Source organism: Nymphaea colorata, chromosome 12 (genome assembly GCF_008831285.2).
Source record: "Nymphaea colorata isolate Beijing-Zhang1983 chromosome 12, ASM883128v2, whole genome shotgun sequence".
NCBI classification, from domain to species: domain Eukaryota; kingdom Viridiplantae; phylum Streptophyta; class Magnoliopsida; order Nymphaeales; family Nymphaeaceae; genus Nymphaea; species Nymphaea colorata.
Window position 1 is genome coordinate 20892548 of NC_045149.1, and position 24677 is coordinate 20917224.

The 24677-nt window shown below is 37.6% G+C and overlaps 2 protein-coding genes and 1 long non-coding RNA gene across 11 annotated transcripts in view; 2 read left to right on the forward strand and 1 right to left on the reverse strand.

Annotated features, from left to right (window-relative positions):
* Window positions 1-1863: 1863 nt before the first annotated feature.
* On the forward strand, window positions 1864-5480 carry LOC116265598 (uncharacterized). Its single transcript, XM_031646320.2, has 3 exons — window positions 1864-2267; window positions 2955-3119; window positions 5077-5480. The coding sequence occupies exons 1-3, from the start codon at window positions 2202-2204 to the stop codon at window positions 5287-5289; spliced, it is 444 nt and encodes a 147-aa protein (XP_031502180.1). The 5' UTR covers window positions 1864-2201; the 3' UTR covers window positions 5290-5480.
* A 775-nt stretch (window positions 5481-6255) lies between these two features.
* Window positions 6256-11946, reverse strand: LOC116265597 (uncharacterized). Of its 3 annotated transcripts, XM_031646318.2 has the most exons (9): window positions 11655-11945; window positions 11302-11581; window positions 10944-11039; window positions 10330-10440; window positions 9947-10256; window positions 9094-9184; window positions 7759-8086; window positions 7369-7517; window positions 6256-7100 (listed from the first exon to the last, which is right to left on the reverse strand). In XM_031646318.2, the coding sequence occupies exons 2-9, from the start codon at window positions 11572-11574 to the stop codon at window positions 6590-6592; spliced, it is 1869 nt and encodes a 622-aa protein (XP_031502178.1). In that variant the 5' UTR covers window positions 11575-11581; window positions 11655-11945; the 3' UTR covers window positions 6256-6589. The 3 variants fall into 3 exon arrangements, with proteins under 3 accessions (XP_031502178.1, XP_031502177.1, XP_049936735.1); XM_031646317.2 differs by having other exon boundaries at window positions 11302-11946; XM_050080778.1 differs by lacking the exon at window positions 11655-11945 and having other exon boundaries at window positions 10330-10435; window positions 11302-11354.
* Window positions 11947-12984: 1038 nt separating this feature from the next.
* LOC116265532 (uncharacterized) overlaps window positions 12985-24677 on the forward strand; it is a 32310-nt gene continuing 20617 nt past the window's right edge. For 5 of the 7 annotated variants that reach the window (XR_007574953.1, XR_007574951.1, XR_007574954.1 and 2 more), the window contains exons 1-3: window positions 12985-13207; window positions 13396-13464; window positions 15771-15902. This is a non-coding gene — a long non-coding RNA (uncharacterized LOC116265532). Of the gene's footprint in view, window positions 13208-13395; window positions 13465-13821; window positions 13933-15770; window positions 15903-24677 lie in introns of all 7 variants that reach the window. The other 2 variants (XR_007574955.1, XR_007574956.1) reach the window with 2 other exon arrangements.

Below are 24677 nucleotides of genomic sequence, written 5' to 3' on the forward strand. Positions count from 1 at the left end.
TCTCATTTTTTAAAACCCACCCTGTTGATGACGATTTAACAATTTGTTAAATAAGGATAAGGTCAAGGAAACGTTTTTCCACATAGATTTTGAGTGTTAATCACAGTGGCAGGCCCGGGCCGGGCTGAGCCCAATAAATTTGACCCGAAAACTTTTTTGTCAAGGGCCGGCCCAGGCCCGTGGCGGGCCGAGTGCTTACACGAACCTACTAATTTTATCCATTTAATATTATAAATAATTAATATTAGAAATAAGAGGTGCCACACGGACCAAGGGGGACAAAATTTTGAATCGCAGGTCTCTTGAGAGATGGGGCCCACCCAGGTTTGGTTCGCTGGACCACCAACTTTGCGTGAATGGTGGACCCGAACTATCGTCCGCGTTATGTCATTTGATAATGGAGGCAGGTGATGGATTAAATGGATGTGGATTTGAACCCTATTTCATACGTGATCCGGGCAGCAATAGGCCCGGTCCGCCCTTGACCTGTTCAAACCCAGACCAACCTTGATAGGTACCTTGATAGGGGCTGGACCGTGCTTGACCCAAGCTCGAACCCTGTCCTATAAATTTTAAGCTTAATTTGGCTGGTTCGAGGGTCGGATCAGTTTGATTTATGTAGGTACTAAATTTATAGAGATAGCTAGATTATCGCACGCACACATACATACACATATATAACAACACATATATAACAGGTGGCTGTTAATATCAAAGAGGTACAATAATATCAATTAATTTGTAAATAAAAAAGCCAAATTGTTTGTTCAAAATCTAAAATATCTATACCAAGAATTTCAATTAAAGGAAATAATTTATTTTCCTCCTCCTCCTCATCTTCCTTACTTTTCCTTTGAAATGCACTTCAAGCTTTGAAAAAACAATTTTGGTTTATATATTTGCAACATAATCTCTACCATCTAATCTAATTGGAATGATAAACTCAAATTTTTTTTTATCAAAATATGGTATACCATGGTAGAGTAGCTATCTGTCATAGTCATTAAATAGTTGCATGCTTTAAAAAACTATAAGATGATAAGTTATTCAATAATTTATTAATCATTCCAAATTTTCGAGTTAAGTTTAATTTTATAAAATAATAAAGTAAACAGCAACGGTTTTGAGTATACACAAAAAATGAAATCAATGTGGGCGCACTGAGTCTTCCCATGACTATATCCATGAATATATCAATTTCTTTGAATATATCTCTCAAATACTGCACTCCATGCAGCGTTTCATTATCAGCACCCTCTAATTATAATTCTAAATTTTTAGATGAAAAGAGATTAAATTATAATTCTAATTTTTTAGATGAAATGAGATTAAATTATAATTCTAAAATTTTAGAAATTATGTTCTCTCTTTAAGGTGGGTATTATGATGGTTTAATTCACCAATTCTACAATTTTAACTTTTGTTTTGTCAAACACATCATTAATTTTAACTGCAAAATCAAAATTAATGGCCATCAAACACGGAAGCAGTGGCAAATTGGTATTGATTTTGAAATTGTTTAAAAAAAATATTAAATTTATTTTAATTATTTATCATATATTTTCTATTTAAAAAAATCATTTTATAGTAAATATTTTTCAAGAACAGATTAACAGATGGAGTCAAAACTGTCCGTGTGGGCCCAAGAGAACAGTAAAGCCCCCTCAATCTATGGTCCATGGTCAGGTGGAATTCCTTTTGTCAAACTCATGCATGTTGCAGTGGGTGAGTCTTCCAAAAGCAGCCTCCCTCCTATCGCCATCAACAACTCTGGAGAAAGAAAACCAGAAGCCAATCTCCCTCCATTTTACAACCTTGCCCCCTCCTCTCCTCTTTCTCCCAAAAAGAGCCAGATGAGCTTTATGTGGAAATGGAATCCCTCCAGCTCTTGGTTTCTTGTTCTTCTTCTTCCTTTTTTTTTTTTTTACCTGCCTTGCTGCTTACACCAGCCTTCTTCCCCTTTTTCCCTTACATGCACACGATGGGGAGGGGGGTATCTCCTATGTCTTCTTTTTGTCATTCCACACACGCTATGCTATAAATACAGAAATGGGGACATGCCCTCCTTCTCAAGCAATCTCACAACCCACTTAGAACCCAGCAGGAGAAGGAGGTGAGAGTGAGGCAACTGTTGTTGAAGTGGCTAAATTTTGAGGAGGATTAGCAGGAAGACCCAGACACATCTTGGTATTTGAGAAGAAATGGTGGGAATCTTCGCCAGGTTCTCATCAGTGAGGGGAAGCCACAGAAGGGCTCGATCCTCTTTGGTCAGTTGTTTCTCTTTTTTCTCGTGTTTTATGGGTGTTTTACCGTCTTTCGTGACGTTCGATCTTATTTCTTTCGTCCCGGGAGGGATGGGGAGTTTTGGTTTGGCCTCGTTCTATCGTTTTTTGTGTTCTGGCGGTGGCTTAGTGCCTTGAGTTTTGATGCTTCGGAAGCTTTCGTTTTCTGTTCTATTTGGAAATATTTGATGTCCTTATGATATTAGTCTGGAAAATTGGTGGTAGGATTTTCTTGATTCTGGGGTATAGATGGCTTGTGGTGCAGAGATCCGTAATTCTTTGTGGAACCTTGGCAGAGTTGGTTGAGTTGGAAAACGGAATTGTGTTTCCCAAATAGTAGAATTCTTGTCTTGTGCTCTGTAAGTGTTGGGGAGTTTCAAACCTGTATGTTACTAATTGGCTCTAGGGTCGGCAGTTGAAGTTGTGAAGATGCAACGCTCATGCTACTGCACATGGTTCAGCTGTCCAAGTTTCTATGCTTTCTGTTAGGAGTTGTGAGAGAGAAGTAAATGAAGCATTTCTTTTAGCAAATAAAGCAAAATTTTCTTTCTAGAAATAAATAGTTTCTTAGGTTTGCCATGCCTTCTCTTCTTAATCTGTTTTCCCAAATTCGTGGCTAGCGTTGCTTTCAATCCGTGGGCTTGTATTAAATTTGTTGGGCTTTTGGTTTAGGATGACAGGGAGGTTCAGAACTCAGAGATGTTAAATCCTACTGCTGTTGTTCCGCGCCATGGATTCGAAGCAGCGGTCGATTTTAAGCCTGTAGAGCATCCAAATGAACCCCCTGACAATGATCTTCCAGTGAAATGTCCGACACCAGAACCATCAATATTAAATGTAAGTGGTGCCCGTAATTATTAGCTTCCTCTGATAATTAATCTATGACTAGCTTTTCCTTCCTCAGCAAATTTTCTTCTCGTTCTTGTGAGAGTTTGGTCCTTGGTGGCCGCTTGCTACCATATGCTGTTACAAGAATTTTCCTTTTTCACGTTAGATACAGCATACTTTGTTGCCGTGTAATAGCTTTTTAATGGTTTTTTTTTTGTGATGATATGATTGTTATCCATTGCTACTCTTTTGTGTCAATTCGTATATGATTCCTCCGCTATTGCTTCAGAGTTGTGCTTTTACCAAGCTCTTGGCATTTTCCCTTTTTCTTTTTTCGCCTTTGGTTAAATTCTGGTTGATCAGTTCTCCATTATTTTTCTCTTCAAGGATAGAGTTAGTTGATGCTTTTCTGTTTGTGGTTCCCTTTATTTTCCTTTTTTCTCCCTTGATACTCGGACAAAAAGCAGAAACCGTGTAGTTTATAGCAAGAGTTACAGCAGAAGTTGCACAACTTGGAGAGTGGAACCGAGGGCTAATCTTGAATAGAAAAGATGCTCAGAAGACACTCAAAAGGAAGAGATTACTCGTATAATATAAGTATAATATAAGTAGTTCGTAAACATGAAAATAAACAAAAGTTGCTTAACGTTAGCCATCTAGAGTATCTGTAGAGACTCTGTTAGCATCTGACTTTGAAGGAGAAAAATATAAGTACCAAAACTTGAGGGATAGCCTACACGTTAATATACATCTTCATCTATTTGTAACTGGTTCTCCAACCATGAAAGCGTTCTCCCACCATGAAAGCGTTCTCCCATTTGCAAGACTTGCTTTGCTGTCAAACCAGAAAAAAAGAAAAAAGGAAGCGCAGGAACCTGCGATTGTTTGCAGCTTTAGTTAAACTTTTCTGTCCGGTGACATTATCAATAACTTTATTTTTATTTACAGGCATCAAATCTTTTTGGTCATTGTAACTGTAGGCTCTGCATCTCGTACTTATCTTAGGTTGAAAATTTTCTCTCTTTTTACTACTATGGTTTCCCAAAACTAGCAAGCAGGGGCAGCTCAACTTGTATTGTTTTATGGTCAGAGACTCAGAATGACCCGCTTTTGTTTTAGATGCCTAAGTTAGTTCCTGTATTGAACTATATAATTAAGCTGCTTAAGAGGTGTGAAAATGTTCTTTATTTTTTTGTGATGCAAATCTTTGTAGCAGGGGATTGACGTATTTATGTGAGGATTATTTAGTTGCATTCCCGTGGAAACAATCCTATTGCTCATTTTTTTTTTTTTGGCATTACAAATGAACCAAGTCAAACAATTGATATTGTCATATCCTGAACTTTCTTCTTTTCTGTTCTAGCCAGTGGCTGCCAAGTTTCCAACAGCGCATAGAAATCTCATCTCTCTTCATTTTTCATCTATACTGATTCCGCTTAATACTTGCACACTATTTTCATTCTGCAAGTTACCTCGGGGAGAAGATACTTTGGCTAGCCATTACATATGCTGTTAGTGTTCAATTATTTCCAAACCTGTTCACTGGGCTCAGATTAGGACCCTTTCTTGTCTTTTGCTTAATAGTACACGTCATCTGTGGTTTTCCATTTTATCCTATTTCTTGGTATGGAGTCACTGAGTCAGTTATCTGTTGTTTTTCAGCAAACCATTAGTTGTCTTCCACTGGCAAGATTTGATGATAAATTCATGAGCTTTCTCTTGTGAGATCTGTTTCTTACTAGAACCTCTATTTTCTTGATTATGGTCACACCTGGAGACGGAAGATTGTTAGACCTTTCACGTTAGTTCAAGGACTGATAACCTGAGAATCTTGCAAAGTTTACTGTTACAGAAAGAAACGATCTGAGCTCATGTCTTTACTTGTAATGTCTATAAAGTAATTCCCAGTTAATAAAATGGCTCATTAAAATCGCTTTAAGATTCATTATCGGTCTTAACATGTCAGGATGCAAGAGTATGGAAAGAAAGGCTGGCTGGCAATGCAAGAAGGCGAGCAGAGCTGCCTGTAATGAAGGATGAAGAAGCACGATCCCAACCTGAGAACCCTGTTCCCAAGCATCCATCACTCCCCACAACTCCTGTTTTTCTGCCTTCTCTCAGTGCTCCTGAGCACACCATTAGACAGCTGCTGGAAGAGTGCAGTGCACCCGAAGATTAAGGCAAATCGCCGTGCTTATGATCAAATATGGTGGTTCCCTGATCAGCTAAAATTATTTGCCGATGCTTGTAAAGTATACGTGTATACATACATACACTCTGCACTTCGATCTTAAGTTAGACATGTTCCGTGTACCATTTATGTAACTGCTGCACCTTTCAATATTGGGAATTGTTCATCGTCTTTGTTAACTGATCATCTTTCTGCGCACTTTTTCTGCACCAGAGCTAAGGTTTGAGGGAACGTGACGGTTGAATCTGAAAAAGTTTTTTCTTTGGCTTCACGCCGAAAAAGATGCAGGTATTGAACTGTTGACCATCAAAATTTTAAAAGGAGACAACTTTGGGTAGCGTAACAAAAACAAGTTGTCGTTAAACGAAGAAATTTTTAACGAATTCTTTCCCACCCGTTAAGAAATCGAGCGCGTTCCGACAAATTTTCTCTACTTTTCCTGCAATTTTAAGGGAAAAAAAATTTAAGACTTGAACTCTCGAGAACAGCGGCAAAAATCTCAATGTAATCTTACGATCTCAAGAAATATTGCAAGGAAAAAATAAAAACGTCGAGGTCCAGGTACATCAAAAGGTGGAGATGCAACTCCCGAATCAAGCCATGGATGTCTCTCCGCCACCATTACCTATGGCTCTGGATTAACTTGTTATACCAGCAATTTAACTTGTTAGCTTGGCGAGACGGAGAGAGTTGCCGGCCACCGGCCAAGACTAAAATGCAGCGAGAGAAGCGAGGCCAGAGACACGGCCTGGAGAGAGGCGAGCAGAGGACAGAGATTTAATACCGGCTTCGCTCTTCGACGGGACGTTCTATTTTTTGAATTTCAGAATGTTAATTTCATTTGTAAGTCCCTTCCAGGCGATAAAACGTTCCCTAGTCCTGCCATGACCAAGAAATTTATCCACCGCATAAGCAGCATAAGCAGAGGAACCTTACTCGACTTCTTTTGAAACATCTAAAAAAGTCGGCAAATATGTAGCATTAAAAAGTGGCATTGTGCTTGTCATTCAATTTCCAAAAGCACGTTGAATCTAATTCTACCTCAGCCAAACTAAAAAATGGCAGAAATCATGACATTGGCATTGAGCTAGTCGATTGGTTCATGACCTCTCAATAACTGCCACAACTTTTTATCTAAAATTCGTCAAAAAGACCCAAGTGGGAAATGGAGAAGAAAAATAAGAAGCGCCGTGAACCCAGTAAGCAGCTACTCACCTGCTTACCTGTAAAAAATAACAGCATTTATCACCCTTGAAAAAGCCAAGGTGTACAGATGCGCAAATGTATATTAAACTGAACCATGCCCCTCCGAAGCAAGTGTTTTCCTTTGCTGATGCTCTGCAACTTTATAATCAACTACCTCTCTGAAAAGGGTAGCATCAAGTTCACACTCTTTGCTCCCATAGACAGCAGCTTGAACACTGGCCATTAGCTTTGCAATCTCTCTCCCAGAAAATCCATCAGTTTTAATAGCTGCCTCCCGAATCACTTCATCAGAGACACCTTTGAGTTGTATTCTTGGTTGTGGTTTCTGGAGGAGGGACCGTAAACCCTCGCCTTTGTTGCCTGCCTGAACTATATATTTGTCCAGGTAGAGCTTAATTAGTTTGAGACGCTCCTCTTCTCCTGGTAGCGGAAATTCAAGGACCTCGTCAATACGGTCAGCAACTGCAGAATCAAGATCACCAGGCCGGTTTGTAGCTAGTGCAAGAACTATGTCTTTTGACTGGTCACCGGTCCGAAACAAAAGAGCATTCAGAGCACTACGCTGGGCCTCACTCATATAGGTCTTGTTCCGTCTGCAATGATGAATGTTAGAAATTCCTTCAATAATCTACAAAAGGTCAAAAAGGATGACAGCAGCAACCCGCTTTGGTTCTCCATTCTGTCTTTTTGTGGAGAATCTTCACATAATTGTTGATTCAAGGAAATGGAGAGCTAGAAAATCTAAAGTTTCTGATAAATATGTTTGCTGATCATTCCAAATAAACTTCAGAAATCAGAAGATAAAATATGAACTCTCTGGAATGATTACAAAAACAACAAGGTGTAAGATATCACACTTACTCGCACAAAAATGCATCAGCTTCATCAATGAAAAGCAATAACCCTTTGCGGGATTTCTTGGACCAGTCAAACAACTGATGTATCTTGGTAACAGCCTGTGAACCTAATGGTGCAACATCTCCACCAGTCATTAATGCATAATCCAACCCCTGAACATACACATAAATATTCAGAATGCTACAATGGTTGCTAACATCTTATGATTGATTAAATAAACCTAGTTTTAGGCTGCTTTGCCTAAGAACATGCCTTGCACAAGATGGGGAAAAAATAAGAATCTTATTTTTTGGTTTGCCCAGACGTACCAACGTGGATGAATGGATCAATAAGCTATCCACCTAGGTCTAGCAGAGGATGGTAGGTCTCAAAGCTAAAAGCACAAACTCATACCGATTTCTTTGCAAGCTCCCTTGCAGCCATAGTTTTCCCTGTTCCAGGAGGACCATAAAACAGCATATTACGGAATGGTGCTTGATGTAATTTTGTGTTTGCAGTAGCAGCAGCAAGCTGTTCAATTCTTTTGTGCAAGGCGGGGTTGAGGATCACATCACCAAAACCGCTTCCATTTTTGCCTGGGTTGTTTCCTTTATTGGTAAAGTAGCTAATCCCACGGGAAAATATCCCAGACCATGGATATTTCCCTCTGGAGGACTCCCTAATCAATGATGGCTGCCCTAGTATTCGGTCGACATAGCTCCAAACCACTTTCGCACCTTCTCTGCATTAGAGGGAGAAAAGGATGACAATTGGAATCAGCAAAAAGCAAACAATACAGAATTTTGACATGGATTGGATCTCCAACTATGTGATTTGCTGCATGCTATGATTACAAAACCCAAATATTTAGCTTCCTAGGAGTCAGAGTTGCGGAACCTCTGGTGGCTGCAATACGTGCAGTCTCATAAAAAATGTAACAGAATGAATCCAAATGAACATGGAAGAAGATACAATATGCAACCATAACTAATGGTCAGAAAGGGGTGTGAATATACCATCAACAGATGTAGTAAGATGTAATCTGTGAAGTATATTCCCAGGTGTCAAACCAATAAGTGGCTCGGCACCCTTCAGTATCTGGCCTTGTCCTCTCCCAAAAAAAAAAAAAAAAACTTACGTCAATCAAGGTATCTGGGCTTGTCTCTCAAGTTCCCAACCAAAAAAAAAAAAACTTGTGTACCATCAAGACTTCCAACTGTTACCAACTATTCACTGAACCAAATCAATCAAAATGTTTCTGCCGGGGACTGCCCCTTATCATTTATTATCAAAATGTACAAGAAAGAATGAGGAAACAAAGACAGAAACCCATGTAACAAGATGACTGATCTAGCCACTGAACTCAGAGTGAAGAATGGTAAAGCAGGTTTTACATCAAAGCAGACCAGAACAAGAAACTAGACCGACTGATCCTTGTATTTCCACACCACAATTAAAGGAAACCTTCCACACCACAATTAAATAAAACCAGATCTTAGTTAAACTGATACAATAGGCATGCAAGATGCATACACAAATGGATATTAAACTGCCTGGGTTGGAAAAAAAATTATTGACAATTTTGAAAATAATGGTTCACCGACAAACTGACACACAGATTATAAACAAAGAGTAAGCAAGAACATATGCTACTAAAACACCAACAACACATACCAGGCAAGAGAGAAGATATGATTTATCTCCTAAGTCCTAACCATGAACAATGGGAAAAAACAGCAGAGACCAAACCTGGTAGTGTAAACTCCAGCTGCAAGAGCAGTTATTCCGCCAACAGCAACAATCAGCTTATTCTGATCCGTCAATATGGCACGCAAACCACCTAACAGGAGGGAAAGGAAAAGAAGCAAGGATCAGAGACGGATATAGTTGGCGTGTTGATTTACGTAAACAACAGCTAAAAGAAAAAGGAAAAATCACTTTTAGGTAAGCATAGAAGTGAAAATCCCAGCTCCTAACTGATTCAGAACAAGGAGTGCCACAGTAACCTCTTTCACTCATTTTTATGCTGGATGCAAGGTGAATATGCAGAACAGAAGATCAAGCACTTAAACAACAATCTTTGGTAATGAAACAACACGCAGAAAGTGCTTGTGTTTGCTAATGACATGTCCTGGCACCAACACAGACACTGCACCTATTCTCACCCCAAAAGGGGCAGTTTTATCCAAAAAGGTAACATTAATCAGCCGTACAAGCTAATACTGCTAAAAAAGGCCTTCAGGTTCCTTTTTCCCTAAGAACGACTTTGGTTTCTAGGCTTGTAAGGCAGCTAAACCTTGAAAAATATAGTTTTGTTAGAGGAACTTCAATACATATGTACGTATGTGTGTGTGAATAAAAATGCCCTTCTTTCTCAAATCTAAACATATTGATCAAGACGAGCTCCAATCAACTTCTAGCATCTCCATGCTGAAAAAGACTTCAAACAAAAATGCAGGGAAGTCATTCCTTCGAACCCTTAACTTTATGAAAGTGAATGGAGCACACACTCCATGAAGGTGAATCAAGCACACATCCATGAAAGTGAATCAAACACACATTTTACAGAAATCAACTTCAGATAGATTTTCATGGATTGCACCTCCAATATGATCAAAAGCTGTGTTTATAGCTGCAACCCACTTTTCTTGCTCTGCCTTGGCTCTTTCTACGAGCATCCGCTTATTTACCTCTTCAGCTAATTTTGCTTCATGGGCTCTCCCTTCTGCTTCTGCCAAAGCCCTTACTCTAATCGTTTCACGCTCTATTTCTGCTCGCTCCTTCTCTGTTCTACGTCGTTCGGCTTGAATCTGTTCTTCTGTAGCGCGGCGAGTTTGCTCCTGCCTTATCGATGATTCCTCTTGCATCCTCACAAGTTCTTGATTTCTACCTCTCTGAAGTTCATTCTCTGCCTGCATGTACAACAGCATCCATATAAGATGCAGTCAACCTTACAAACAATAGTACAAAGACCATATTGCCAACCTGCATTCTTTTTCTGGCCAGCTCATCCTCATAGCGAGCCATTTGAGCTTTTGTTTGTGCCTGTTGTTGAACTAACTTTTTCTGTTCCTCATAAAGCGCACGTTGCCTATCCTACAAAAACATGGGATACAAGTGCAGAAAACATAGCTGTTCAGAAGAGGAAGAGATGAAATATTACAACCAGACACAAAGAAAATTTGTCTGTACAGCATTTTTGTTGTCTAACGCTTGATCTAAATGTCATGCATGTTTCGTACAACACCAGGACAGGGGAGTGGTAGAGGTAACCATGACGTAGAACATAGTTAAGGGGGAGGCCACAACGAGCAACGGGACTCAAGTCCTGAACTGTCTTTCAAGTTGTCAATCAACCAAGGAAAAGCAAATACCAAAGCAGCAAGAAAATATTCTGGCCACAGTAGCGAGGATGTTGGAGAAATAAAGTACAACAAGACACAGTACATAATAACAACAACGACAGCAATTAATCATTAGCTTTCCCAAGAAGGTTAGCATGTACACCTTAAAAATATAATGTATCAAACCAGTGATTTCTCGTCACAATATTGTCTAAAATCCTATGACCATTACTTAGAAAATTTTATTGGTCTTACCGTCTCATATTGAGATTGCAATGCTTGAAATTCTGCCTTCTTCGCTGCCAATTCAGCCTGTCTTGTTTCTTCTTGTTTCCTCATTAATTCAAACAACTGAAGACATGCAAACGACGATTAAACCAATGAATACAAGTAAATTCTTCTAATAAATAAACTACCGCAACAAAAAAAAACTAGCCAGTACTTAATTTTCAATCTTCCTTCGTCTCTCCCACAAATGGGAACTTGCAAACGAGTTCTCAAAATACATCTCATCTTCCGAAAGAAAAATGGTGCTTAATTCAGTATTCCACGATTAAGACAACCGAAAAATCTCAAAACTTCCATTGGTTAGAAAACATAGGAAAATGTCGACCTTCTTGGCGTCCTTCGACTTGTTGAGTTCTCTCAATGCCGCCGCTCCTCGCTCTAGCGCCTCCGGATCGAACCCCGCCGCCGTGGTCCTGGGATTATCGTTCCGAACGCGCGTTTCTTCTTTGGGCGGTGTTGCCGGAGGCGGCTCTGGCGCCGGCTGCGGGGCGGGAGAAAACGGAGGGAATTGGAAGGGACCGTCTGCGAAGGCCTCCTCCATGACCAAAGAAGCCGACGCCAACGCAGAAACCAAACCCAGAGCACGAGCCTTGGCCATATTTCCACTGCAACCACCACGCAAAACCCTTAAAATTCGCAATTTCTGAGATGCCAATTTGCGAAAGTGGCAGAAACTACCCCAATGGTTCAGCAAAACGACGACCCAACTCCTAGAAACCCAAAAAGAAGAGAAAGAAATGGATTCTCAGCAATTTTCTTGCATCAACTAGTGGTCGACCAGGGGGGATTTCATATGGTGATCTCCACAAGTCAGAAAAAGACGACACTTCTTGTTTCAGCTGCCTCTGCGGGGAAGGAGGGGTGACCGACCGCAAGTGATATAAGGTAGAAACCCCTCCTCCAAGTCTCACTGGAAGGTGGTAGTAGCAGGGGTTTAGGGTTTAAGGTAGGCCTCGCTCCATCCGGAAAGAGGAAATTGGGCAATGGACCCACCTCGGCCAATCGACCGACTGAACTGGGCTCGGAAATGCCAACCAACTCGACTCTTCCATGGTTTAAGTTTCAAGCTGGAACTGGCTAAATAGTTCAACTGTTGAGCCATTCTAAGTTCGAACCTCTTCTAGGGTAAAGGTGACTACCAAGGGCAACTCCCTGTTTTTCCATTGGAATTTTGCAGAAAAAAAGAGTGAACAAGTGAATTTTTTGAAGCGTGGTTGATTTGGAAATGTGTGAGTAACTTTACTTTCATCCATTGAATCTTTAATGGCTTTAGTGACGTAGTTTAGTTGGTCGATTTAAGTGACGTACTGATGATACATTCTTGATAACATTTTCATGTTTAACTGCCGTCCCAAGCTTTGATGAAAAGTTTAAAATGTATTTCAAGTATCTTATATCAAAAGGGTATCAATTATTTTCCTTTGCTTCACACACCTTCAATAAATTCATGCAAAATGTAGTATAAAAGATTATGTTTTTGCTATAAAGAGGTTAGTTTTCCTCATAAGCTAACTCAAGCCAATTTCGAGGTGCAAAAATTATTGGGTTTCTATTTATAATCTACCTTTATGTAAGCAATTTGATTGCCTTCGAGTTTAGATTCCAAAATCTAATATTACATTGAGTCAACTTTTACCGTGTGGGCAGTTGCCCACACAGTCCCACGTATATATATACCTTTGCTTACTATTGCTGATTAAGTATTCTTCTGCCAGAATATTTATGCAAACTGACTTCGTCATATTTCTTAAGCAATTAAAGTTGGTCATGTATATATATATTATCTCCGATGTCAATCAATGCGTTTGTTGATGGCTCGGCATTGATATTGTTACGGATCGGTGCTTGTTTTATATATATATATATATATATATTTGAAGGAAGTCGCACTGAATAAGTCGAGCTGGCTGTACCTCATTTTATTTTACCATCATATGAAATGCACGAGAAATGCTTCTTCATCAAATGAAATTAAATCCAAAATTCAAATGATCGGTGGAGCGGTCGGTCATCCAAGAATGGAAAGTAACCGCTTCTCCAATCTCGATTGCTTTTAGTTGCTGTTGATCGAGGTCGTCGAGATGCTTCCCTTCCGTCTCTTGCCTCTCTCGCGCTCCCGCGCTTCCAGCCCTCCACCACCACAACCGCTCGCTCTCCCGCCGGCGCTCTCCACCACCACCGCTGCTCGCTCTCCAGCCGGCGACCTCCACGACTACCGTCGTGTCCTGAAGGTAAATGTTCTACTCTCTCTCTCTCTCTCTCTCTCTCTCTCTTTATATATAAATCTCTCTCTCTCTCTCTCTCTCTCGCCCCTGGGCGTCGGCCATGGCGAGGGAAGGAGGCTGCTCATGAAGGGGATGAGGCAGCGACAACTTGCTGGGATGTTTTTAACCTTCCTGACCCATTCATCCATCCGCAGTGAATGGCAATTTGCGAGCGAGGGTTTTAATCGAGGAGTCTCGATTCGTCTCAAGCTGCATTATCTACGGTAATAGGATTTATCTCTCTCGCGCTGCCCCTCCGTCCCTCTCTCTTTCTTTCTTTGTTTCTTTCGCTTTATCTATCTTTCTATCCGATTAATGCCGTGCATTGCATGCGCTTGCTCCGATCGCCAAAGGTTTTGGGTGTCGTTTCACAAACGAACTTATTCTCCTTCTTCTTAGTTAAGATACTGTGTCAATTTGTTCTCCACAAAACTAGGGGCTTCGTTTGAAATCTCAAAGGTTTTCATCTGTAGGCATTTGGAAAACATGAATGACTAATTAAATCGTGCAGTCAAATGTCATTACATTTCTATACATACAGAAACTAAAATATGTTGATTCTTTCTCTGTTATTTTTCCAGACTCTAAATATTGTAAGCTACCTTGAGGGTTTTCTCCCCAAAACTTCAAGATCGGTGGTTTAATGGAGTTGAAGTTTTAATTGGTTGCTAAAGGTGGATGTTACTTGTTAGGTAAATAAGACTTCAGTTCCATGAACTTCATTGGTCTTGAAGGCCATACGGTTTATGAAAATTAGTTTACAAGTTCATCAGTGAACTGCTTTGTTTAATATATCTGTTTCATAAATATGTTTTGTTATAAGTTTTACATATAAGTCATGTATTTCCCTATTGCTTTATAAATAATATGTAAAGGAATCATGGTTTGTTCAGCTCCTTTTCCCTCTATGTTTGCTCTCTATCTTTTGGCCTGACAATATAAACATATTATCTTTATGCCTTACAACATGCGCACATAATCTGTTTTATTATATTTCATATTTTGTTATATGTGATACGTTATGTATTTATGTATCTTCCTACTATATAAGGTTATTATAATTTGTATTCATACTTATTTTTTGTTTGAAAATATATAACCTCACCTCTTCAGATGTTTCAGTAGAATAACTTTTTTCCACCTACAGTCCAATTACTAAAACAATTGAAATAACTGAGCCCTTCCGTTTATTAATGGCAGAAATTCAAGAAAAAGGACTGAAACGAGTATGTTCATGAAAAGCGTCTACAAACAGTAGCCAAACCAAAAAATAATCATACTTAGGTTTTTCTCAATTTCAATTTCCTTTTGGTCCCTTATCGTGCATCTTGCCTATAGAACGGTAAGACTAGGTTGTGATCTATTTCTATATAGATTATTACATTTATGGGTTAAAATTATTGATAAATTTAACCATTAATATGTTTTAGTTTCTAACATAGATTGTGTTAGTTTTATCCATTTTCTAGCTTATCATCTCACTGCATAAGATACTCTTCATGATGTCTCCTTGGAGTGGGCAAAGCCGCAGAGGACTTAAACAATACAAGTAGATGGTCACTGACTCACTGCTATCGACTAGAAACTTATTCCATTAAAACGTCCAATTCAATTCAATGGAGGCCTTAGTGGGTCATGGCCAAAAGTATGTTGTCCATCAATTATGGTTCAAAACATCAAATTCTTGGCTAATGGATTGGGTCTTAAGTTACAGAACAACAAGTTTAGGCAGTAATGGTCTTTTTCTTCAATATTATAATAAACTTTCGCTTTTTATACACTTCTTTAGTTCTCATATATTTTTTTTTTTAGTTATGGTCACCATTCAAACTGATTTTATCTAATATTTGTTATCAATCAATCATACCAAAGTCATTAGCTATCTTACACTGCATTTAATTCCCCTGTATATATGGGATATTTCTGAATTTCTAAATTTATTGTTTTTGTTCCAAAGGAACAAAAACTGGGGAAACAACACAAAGGAAGGGTTGCCCTTATTAACAATCTCTCTTTGCTACCCGACAATATGATTTATTCATGTGGTTTTGTGGCTTTTTGTAATGCCCTTCTTTTAATAGGATCAATTCTTTTGGGCTAACCTCATGAATGTAGGTTGCTTGAGTTTTATTAATTTGAGTGAGACAGCACTATGATTTTGATGTTCCACATGTAGCAACATGTACAATATGTCTCACCTTCCTTCCATCCTCTTTCATACTGTAGTTGTTTGTTTGAGGTAAAATGGTTGCTTTTGGATATGAATGTCTCTTTAGGCTTCAATACCCACTCACTTGGCTTCAGTTACACATGTCCTCCTTTGTGTTGACATGATCATGATGTTTCATGTGCCACTCCTTATCATCCAACTGTCACTTACTGATATATTCAAGAAGTTTTGATCTTAAATCTTAAACTCTTAACATCTTAAATCTTAAACTCTTAACCTCTAATATGCCTTCTAACAATAATTGTAGCACTTAGTTGTCAACTTTTCTACTTTTTTAAAGTCTTGTCCTTATTCTTCTAGATGGATGCTGCAGCTTCCAATAAAAGTACATTAAAAAAAGGAGGTCGAGTATCTAGAGCTTGAGGAACAAGCTTTCTTGTACGTTTGGATGCTCTGAGTCAAACATTGTTTTACACAGTGGGCACAACAGAGGTATTATTTTGCTTTATTTAGTACCATTATGTAGATATTAGCAGTTTGCAGATCACCTTAACATGGCATGGTAGCTGTTACAACTTTCTTTTGCCTTTTAAATCAAGTAAGTTATGCTGCTATAGCTGCTTTCAATCTGAAAATGCTTTCAGTCGCTTTTGTAGTTATATGAAAGTGTTATTGATTGCATGTTAATTTTTAACTTTTGCTGCTTGAGTGTTTGTTTGTTATTGTTGGTTGTCCATGTATGTTAAGCTTCTGTTGTTTCATGAGCCATTCATGGTTAATTAGTGACACAACAACTGGTTTATCATTGTTAATGCATGACTAATTGTGATAGTTAATAGCAATGAATGCATCATTAATTCCGTCATTACTGTTAGTGGCGCCATTCATGATGAAGAGTTGACATCACCGATGACATTTAGGGGCCGTTTGATGGCTGGAAACCATGGAAACGGAAAAAAATTTCCAGAAATATATTTCTGGAATTGAGAAATAGGAAAAAAATTTCCATATTTCCAAAACAAGCTTGTGTTTGTTAAGTAGGAAATATTTTTTTGGAAAGAAATTTCGTTGTTTGTCAGAAGTGGAAGAAGGGAAGGGAAGGAGGAGGAGGAAGAAGGGAAGGGAAGGGAAGGAAAGGGAAGGAAAGGGAAGGAGGAGGAGGAAGAAGGGAAGAAAGGGAAGGGAAGGGAAGGAGGAGGAGGAAGAAGGGAAGGGAAGGGAAGGAGGAGGAGGAGGAAGAAGGGAAGGGAAGGGAAGGAGGGAGGAGGAAGAAGGAGGAAGAAGGGAAGGGAAGGGAGGAGGAGGAAGAAGGAGGAGGAGGAAGAAGAAAGGAAGGGAAGGAGGATTTTGTGGATGATGGGCGTCAGGCGGTGCCATCGGCAGAGGCGGGGGGACGTGGGGAGGTGGCCTCGCCGTGCCCTCCTCCCCTTCTTCCCCTCTTCTCCTTCCCTCCTCGCCGTGCCCTCCTCCCCTTCTTCCCCTCTTCTCCTTCCCTCCTCGCCGTGCCCTCTTCTCCTTCTTACCCTCTTCCCCTCCTATCATTTCTCTTCCCCTTCTTCCCCTCTTCTCCTTCCCTCCTCGCCGTGCCCTCTTCCCCTCTTCCCCTCCTATCATTTCTCTTCCCCTTCTTCCCCTCCTATCATTTCTCTTCCCCTTCTTCCCCTCTTCCCCTCTTCTCCTTCCCTCCTCTCCGCCCCCTCTTCCCCTTCTTCCCCTCTTCTCCTCGCCGTCCCCTCTTTTCCCCTCTTCTCCTTCCCTCCTCTTCTTCTCCTCTTCTCCTTCCCTCCTCGCCGTGCCCTCCTCCCTCCTTCCCTTCCTCCTTCTTCCTCCTCAATCCTTCCTTTCTTCCTCCTTCTTCCTCCTCCCTCCTTCCCTTCCTCCTCCTCCCCCTTTCCTCAGTGTCCCTTCTTCCTCCCAACGGTCAAAAAAATTTTTCTAGAAAAATTTTTCCACCCCTGGCTAGAAAAATTTTTCCAGAAATATTTTTCCATTTCCACTTTTAACGACAAAAAAAAATTCTAAGTTTGATGGAGAGGAAAAATTTTAAAATTTTGAATTTTTTTTCTACTGCTACAGTAAATTTCCAGGGCAGCAAACACGCCCTTAGTGAAGCATGTTGTACATCACTAAATGCTATTTTGTTGTAGTGAAGTTTAGTAGATGTTCGACAAGTGCCAATTATATTTATAAATTTTGTGCATTTTAATACAGTTTCTTGAGCATAAATTAACATTTTTAAAAACTCTTGTGCACATTTATACTCATGAAAGGGTTATGCTCTTTTAGATTTTCATGATTTTTTATACCAATTTTTGTGAACTTTTTTTACCAACGGCAAATTTTGTTGATGCTTCATAAACTTCTATAAAGATGAACTTTTTTTGACCGTTTATTAGAAAGTTAAAATGAATTCATTACATGAATTTTTTTGGCAAATTTCGTTTGTATATTTATGAGCTCATGAATAATAATGTTTTTTGGACTCTAATGACTTTTTATTAACGTTTGCAATTTTTTTTGAAGTTGAATTATTCAATTTTTTTTCTTGATTTTCTGTTAACATTTGTGACTTTCTAGTGTTTTGCAAACTTTTCTTCACAAAAGACTTCTAATGTTTTTGCAAACTTTTCATAAATAAAATGACATGATGTATCCGATGTTGTCCAAATTGTGTGGGATTTTTTTTTGGCTTATTTTAATAGATTTTCATGGCTTTTTTACTGGAATTTATATATTAAATTAAGGTCTTGTGGTTTTCTAATGTTTTGCAAACCTTTCTTGAAAAGTCTTCTAATTTTGCAAACTTTCCATAAAAAAATGTCATGATATATCTGAAGTTGTCCAAATTGTGTTAGAAATTGTTACATATTTCAAGAACTATTGTAAAACGTTTTAAAAATGATCTTTAAATGAGTTTAATAAACATTTCATAGACCTTAATGTTTTTGATAAACATTTTGTATTTATTTTTAAATCTTTATGTTCTCTTCATATGACTCGCACAAGCTTTCTTAGATGTTTAGGATGTACTACAAGCTTTTTGCATGTTTTTCATTTTTATATGATTTGTCTACAATTTGCAAACAATATAAAAACCTCTTTAACTACCTTTCAAGCATTTTGACAGCTTTATTAACACTTCATTAACTTTATAAACATTGTAGAAATTGATTTTTTGTCTCTTTTTAGAAAACGTTGTGGCAAATTCAGAAACTCCCCTAGACGTGTTTGAACTTATGAAAAGTAATGCTCTTTCTTAGACTTTCATGGCAAATTTATTACATGGCTTCGATACATTTTAAACGTATAATTCTATCTTATTTTGGGTGAAAATTTGCACCTTTTTTCTTGAGTCCTTAGTCTTCTAGATCATGACAAGATAATCCAACAATTTCTAGATCAGATAAGACCACTGATGTAGATACTACCACTGATCTGGTAGCAATGCTGAATCAAAATCTTAGAATTTATAAGTTAGACAAAACCACTGATACTAATCCAATAATTCTAGGATCTCATAAAACTATTGATTCGAAGCCACAAGTCAACAATTTGTAGATCAGATAAGACCACCGATCTACCCGAAATTAGATCCAAATCTAATGATAAACTTTTGGATCAGATAAGGGCTCGATTGATCCAAACTTACAAGCATATCCAAATTCAACAATTTCTGAATGACATAAGACCAGTGATTTAGACCCATGACAAGATAATCCAACAATTTCTAGATCAGAGAAGACCATTGATCTGGTAGCACAGTTGAATCTAAATCTTATAATTTATTAGTTAGGCAAAACCAATGATCCTAGTCCAAAAATTCTGGATCACATAAGACCATTGATCCGAAGCCAGAAGTCAACAATTTGTGGATCAGATAAGACTACTGATCTTGATACAAACTTAATATTTTGCACATTAGAAAAGACCACTTATCCAAGTTCCCTAATGATAAACTTTTGGATCAGATAAGGCCGCGACCGAACTAACCTTACAAACATGTCCCAATTCAACAATTTTTGAATCACATAAGACCAGTGATTTAGACCATGACAAGATAATCCAACAATTTCTAGATCAGATAAGATCGCTGATTTGGTAGCAAAGTTGAATGTAAATCTTAGAGTTTATAAGTTAGAGAAAACCAATGATCTTAATCCAAAAATTCCGGATCACATAAGACCATTGATCCGAAGCCAGAAGTCAACAATTTGTGGATCAGATAAGACTACTGATCTTGATACAAACCTAATATTTTGCACATTAGATAACACCACTTATCCAAGTTCTATAATTTCTGGATTAGATAAGACCACTGATTTATACCTCAAATTAGATTCAAATGTAATGATAAACTTTTGGATGAGATAAGGCCACTGATTGAAACTTACAAACATATCTTAATTCAACAATTTCTGAATCACCTAAGACCAGTGATTTAGACGACGAGATAATCCAACCATTTCTTGATCGGATAAGACCACTGATATGGTAGCAAATGCTGAATGTAAATCTTAGAATTTATAAGTTAGACAAAACCACTAATCCTAATCCAATAATTCTAGAATCACATAAGACCATTGACCCGAAGCCACAGTCATGTCCAAGTCAACAATTTGTAGATTAGATAAGACGACTGATCTTGATACAAACCTAATATTTTACACATTAGATAAGATCACTTATTTAAGTTCAATAATTTTTGGATTAGATAAGACAATTGATCTATACCTGAAATCAGAAATCTAATGATTTTTGGATCAGATAAGGCCACTGATTGAGACTTACAAACATGTCCCAATTCAACAATTTCTGAATCACATAAGACCAGTGATTTAGACCAATGACATGATAATACAACAATATCCAGATCAGATAAGACCACCGATCTGGTAGCACAGTTGAATCTAAATCTTAGCGTTTTTATGTTAGAGAGAACCACAGATCCTAATCCAAAAATCCAGGATCACATAAGACCATTGATCCGAAGCTACAAGTCAACAATTTGTAGATCAAATAAAACGACTGATCTTGATACGAACCTATTATTTTTACACATTAGATAAAACCACTTTTCCTAGTTCAACAATTTCTAGATCAGCTAAGACCACTGACCTACCCGAAATTAGATTCAAATCTAATGATAAACTTTTGGATCAGTTAAGGCATCCAAACTTACAAACATATCCAAATTCAACAATTTCTGAATCACATATGACCAGTGATTTAGACCATGACAAGATAATCCAACAATTTCTAGATCAGATAAGACTGCTGATCTGGTAGCACAATTGAAGGTAAATCTTAGAGTTTATAAGTTAGAGAAAACCATTGATCCTAATCCAAAAACTCCAGGATCACATAAGACCATTGATTCGAAGGCACAAGTCAACAATTTGTGGATCGGATAAGACTGCTGATCTTGACACAAACCTAATATTTTGCTCATAAGATAAGACCACTTATCCAAGTTCAACAATTTCTGGATTAGATAAGATCACTGATTTATGCATGAAATTAGATTCAAATCTAATGATGAACTTTTGGATGAGATAAGGCCACTGATTCAAACTTTCAAACATATCTTATTTCAACAATTTTTGAATCACATAAGACCAGTGATTTAGACCCATGACGAGATAATCCAACCACTTCTTCATCAGAAAAGACCAGTGATCTGGTAGCATTGCTGAATCTAAATCTTAGAATTTATAAGTTAGACAAAACCACTAATCCTAATCCAATAATTCTAGGATCACATAAGACCATTGATCCGAAGCCACAATCATATCCAAGTCAACAAATTGTAGATCAGATAAAAGACTGAACTTGATACAAACCTAATATTTTACACATTAGATAAGACCACTTATTTAAGTTCAATAATTTTTGGATCAGATAAGACCACTGATCTATACCTAAATTTAGAAATCTAATGATTTTTGGATCAGAGAAGGCCACAGATTCAGACTTACAAACATATCTTAATTCAATAATTTCTGAATGACATACGACCAGTGAGTTAGACCCTTGACAACATAATACAACAATTTCCAGATCAGAGAGACCACTGATCTGATAGCACAGTTGAATCTAAATCTTAGAGTTTATAAGTTAGAGAAAACCACTGATCCTAATCAGAAAATTCCAGTATCACATAAGACACATTGATCTGAAGCCACAAGTCAACAATTTGTAAATCAGATAAGACTATTGATCTTGATACGAACCTAATATTTTACACATTAGATAAGACCACTTATCTAAGTTCAACAATTTCTGGATCAGATAAGACCACTGATCTATACATAAAATTAGAAATCTAATGATTTTTGGATCAGAGAAGGCCACTGATTCAGACTTACAAACATATCTGAATTCAACAGTTTCTGAATCACATAAGACCAGTGATTTAGACTCATGACAAGATAATACAACAATTTCCAGATCAGAGAAGACCACTGATCTGGTAGCATAGTTGAATCTAAATTTTATAATTTATGAGTTCGACAAAACCAATGATCCTAATCCAAAAATTCCAGATCACATAAGACCATTGATCCGAAGCTAGAAGTCAACAATTTGTGGATCAGATAAGACTACTGATCTTGATACAAACCTAATATTTTGCATAATAAATAAGACCACTTATCCAAGTTCAACAATTTCTGGATAAGATAAGACCACTGATCTACACGAAATTAGATTCAAATCTAGTGATAAACTTTTGGATCATATAATTCCGCTACCGAACTAACCTTACAAACATGTCCCAATTCAACAATTTTTGAATCACATAAGACCAGTGATTTAGACCCATGACATGATAATACAACAATTTCCAGATCAGATAAGACCACCGATCTAGTAGCACAGTTGAATCTAAATCTTAAGTTTTGTATGTTAGAGAGAACCACTGATCCTAATCCAAAAATTCCAGGATCACATAAGACCATTGATCCGAAGCTACAAGTCAACAATTTGTAGATCAAATAAGACTACTGATCTTCGTACGAACCTAATATTTTACACAATAGATAAGACCCCTTGTCCAAGTTCAACAATTTCTAGATCAGATAAGACCATTGATCTACCTAAAATTGGATTCAAATCTAATGATAAATTTGGGGATCAGATAAGGCTGCGACCGATCCAAACTTACAAACATGTCCCAATTCAACAATTTCTGAATCACATAAGACCAGTGATTTAGACCAATGACATGATAATACAACAATATCCAGATCAGATAAGACCACCGATCTGGTAACACAGTTGAATCTAAATCTTAGCGTTTTTATGTTAGAGAGAACCACTGATCCTAATCCAAAAATCCAGGAGCACATAAGACCATTGATCCGAAGCTACAAGTCAACAATTTGTAGATCAAATAAAACGACTAATCTTGATACGAACCTATTATTTTTACGCATTAGATAAAACCACTTTTCCTAGTTCAACAATTTCTAGATCAGCTAAGACCACTGATCTACCCGAAATTAGATTCAAATCTAATGATAAACTTTTGGATCAGTTAAGGCATCCAAACTTACAAACATATCCAAATTCAACAATTTCTGAATCACATATGACCAGTGATTTAGACCATGACAAGATAATCCAACAATTTCTAGATCAGATAAGATTGCTGATCTGGTAGCACAATTGAAGGTAAATCTTAGAGTTTATAAGTTAGAGAAAACCATTGATCCTAATCCAAAAACTCCAGGATCACATAAGACCATTGATTCGAAGCCACAAGTCAACAATTTGTAGATCGGATAAGACTGCTGATCTTGACACAAACCTAATATTTTGCTCATTAGATAAGACCACTTATCCAAGTTCAACAATTTCTGGATTAGATAAGATCACTGATTTATGCATGAAATTAGATTCAAATCTAATGATGAACTTTTGGATGAGATAAGGCCACTGATTCAAACTTTCAAACATATCTTATTTCAACAATTTTTGAATCACATAAGACCAGTGATTTAGACCCATGACGAGATAATCCAACCATTTCTTCATCGGAAAAGACCAGTGATCTGGTAGCAATGCTGAATCTAAATCTTAGAATTTATAAGTTAGACAAAACCACTAATCCTAATCCAATAATTCTAGTATCACATAAGACCATTGATCCGAAGCCACAATCATATCCAAGTCAACAATTTGTAGATCAGATAAGAGACTGATCTTGATACAAACCTAATATTTTACACATTAGATAAGACCACTTATTTAAGTTCAATAATTTTTGGATCAGATAAGACCACTGATCTATACATAAAATTAGAAATTTAATGATTTTTGGATCAGAGAAGGCCACTGATTCAGACTTACAAACATATCTTAATTCAACAGTTTCTGAATCACATAAGACCAGGGATTTAGACTCATGACAAGATAATACAACAATTTCCAGATCAGAGAAGACCACTGATCTGGTAGCACAGTTGAATCTAAATTTTATAATTTATAAGTTAGACAAAACCAATGATCCTAATCCAAAAATTCCAGATCACATAAGACCATTGATCCGAAGCCAGAAGTCAACAATTTGTGGATTAGATAAGACTACTGATCTTGATACAAACCTAATATTTTGCACATTACATAAGACCACTTATCCAAGTTCAGCAATTTCTGGATCAGATATGACCACCGATCTACACGAACTTAGATTCAAATCTAATGATAAAGTTTTGGATCAGATAAGGCCGCGACTGAACTAACCTTACAAACATGTCCCAATTCAACAATTTTTGAATCACATAAGACCAGTGATTTAGACAATGACAAGATAATCCAACAATTTCTAGATCAGATAAGACCGCTGATTTGGTAGCAAATTTGAATGTAAATCTTAGTGTTTATAAGTTAGAGAAAAGGAATGATCCTAATCCAAAAATTCTGGATCACATAAGATCATTGATCCGATGCCAGAAGTCAACAATTTGTGGATCAGATAAGACTACTGATCTTGATACAAACCTAATATTTTGCACATTAGATAACACCACTTATCCAAGTTCTACAATTTCTGGATTAGATAAGACCACTGATTTATACCTCAAATTAGATTCAAATGTAATGATAAACTTTTGGATGAGATAAGGCCACTGATTGAATCTTACAAACATATCTTAATTCAACAATTTCTGAATCACCTAAGACCAGTGATTTAGACCCATGACGAGATAATCCAACCATTTCTTGATCGGATAAGACCACTGATATGGTAGCAATGCTGAATGTAAA

What these genes read in the sequence shown, in the direction of transcription:
- LOC116265598 (XM_031646320.2), top strand. Translation starts at nt 2,202, where the DNA reads ATGGTGGGAATCTTCGCCAGGTTCTCATCAGTGAGGGGAAGCCACAGA. An exon ending in GAAGGGCTCGATCCTCTTTG is followed by an intron (nt 2,268 to 2,954) that starts GTCAGTTGTTTC and finishes CTTTTGGTTTAG; the next exon opens with GATGACAGGGAGGTTCAGAA. An exon ending in CAGAACCATCAATATTAAAT is followed by an intron (nt 3,120 to 5,076) that starts GTAAGTGGTGCC and finishes TTAACATGTCAG; the next exon opens with GATGCAAGAGTATGGAAAGA.
- LOC116265597 (XM_031646317.2), bottom strand. Translation starts at nt 11,574, where the DNA reads ATGGCCAAGGCTCGTGCTCTGGGTTTGGTTTCTGCGTTGGCGTCGGCT. An exon ending in AGCTTTTGATCATATTGGAG is followed by an intron (nt 9,185 to 9,946) that starts GTGCAATCCATG and finishes CCCTCCTGTTAG; the next exon opens with GTGGTTTGCGTGCCATATTG. An exon ending in GCTGATGCATTTTTGTGCGA is followed by an intron (nt 7,101 to 7,368) that starts GTAAGTGTGATA and finishes TCATCATTGCAG; the next exon opens with ACGGAACAAGACCTATATGA.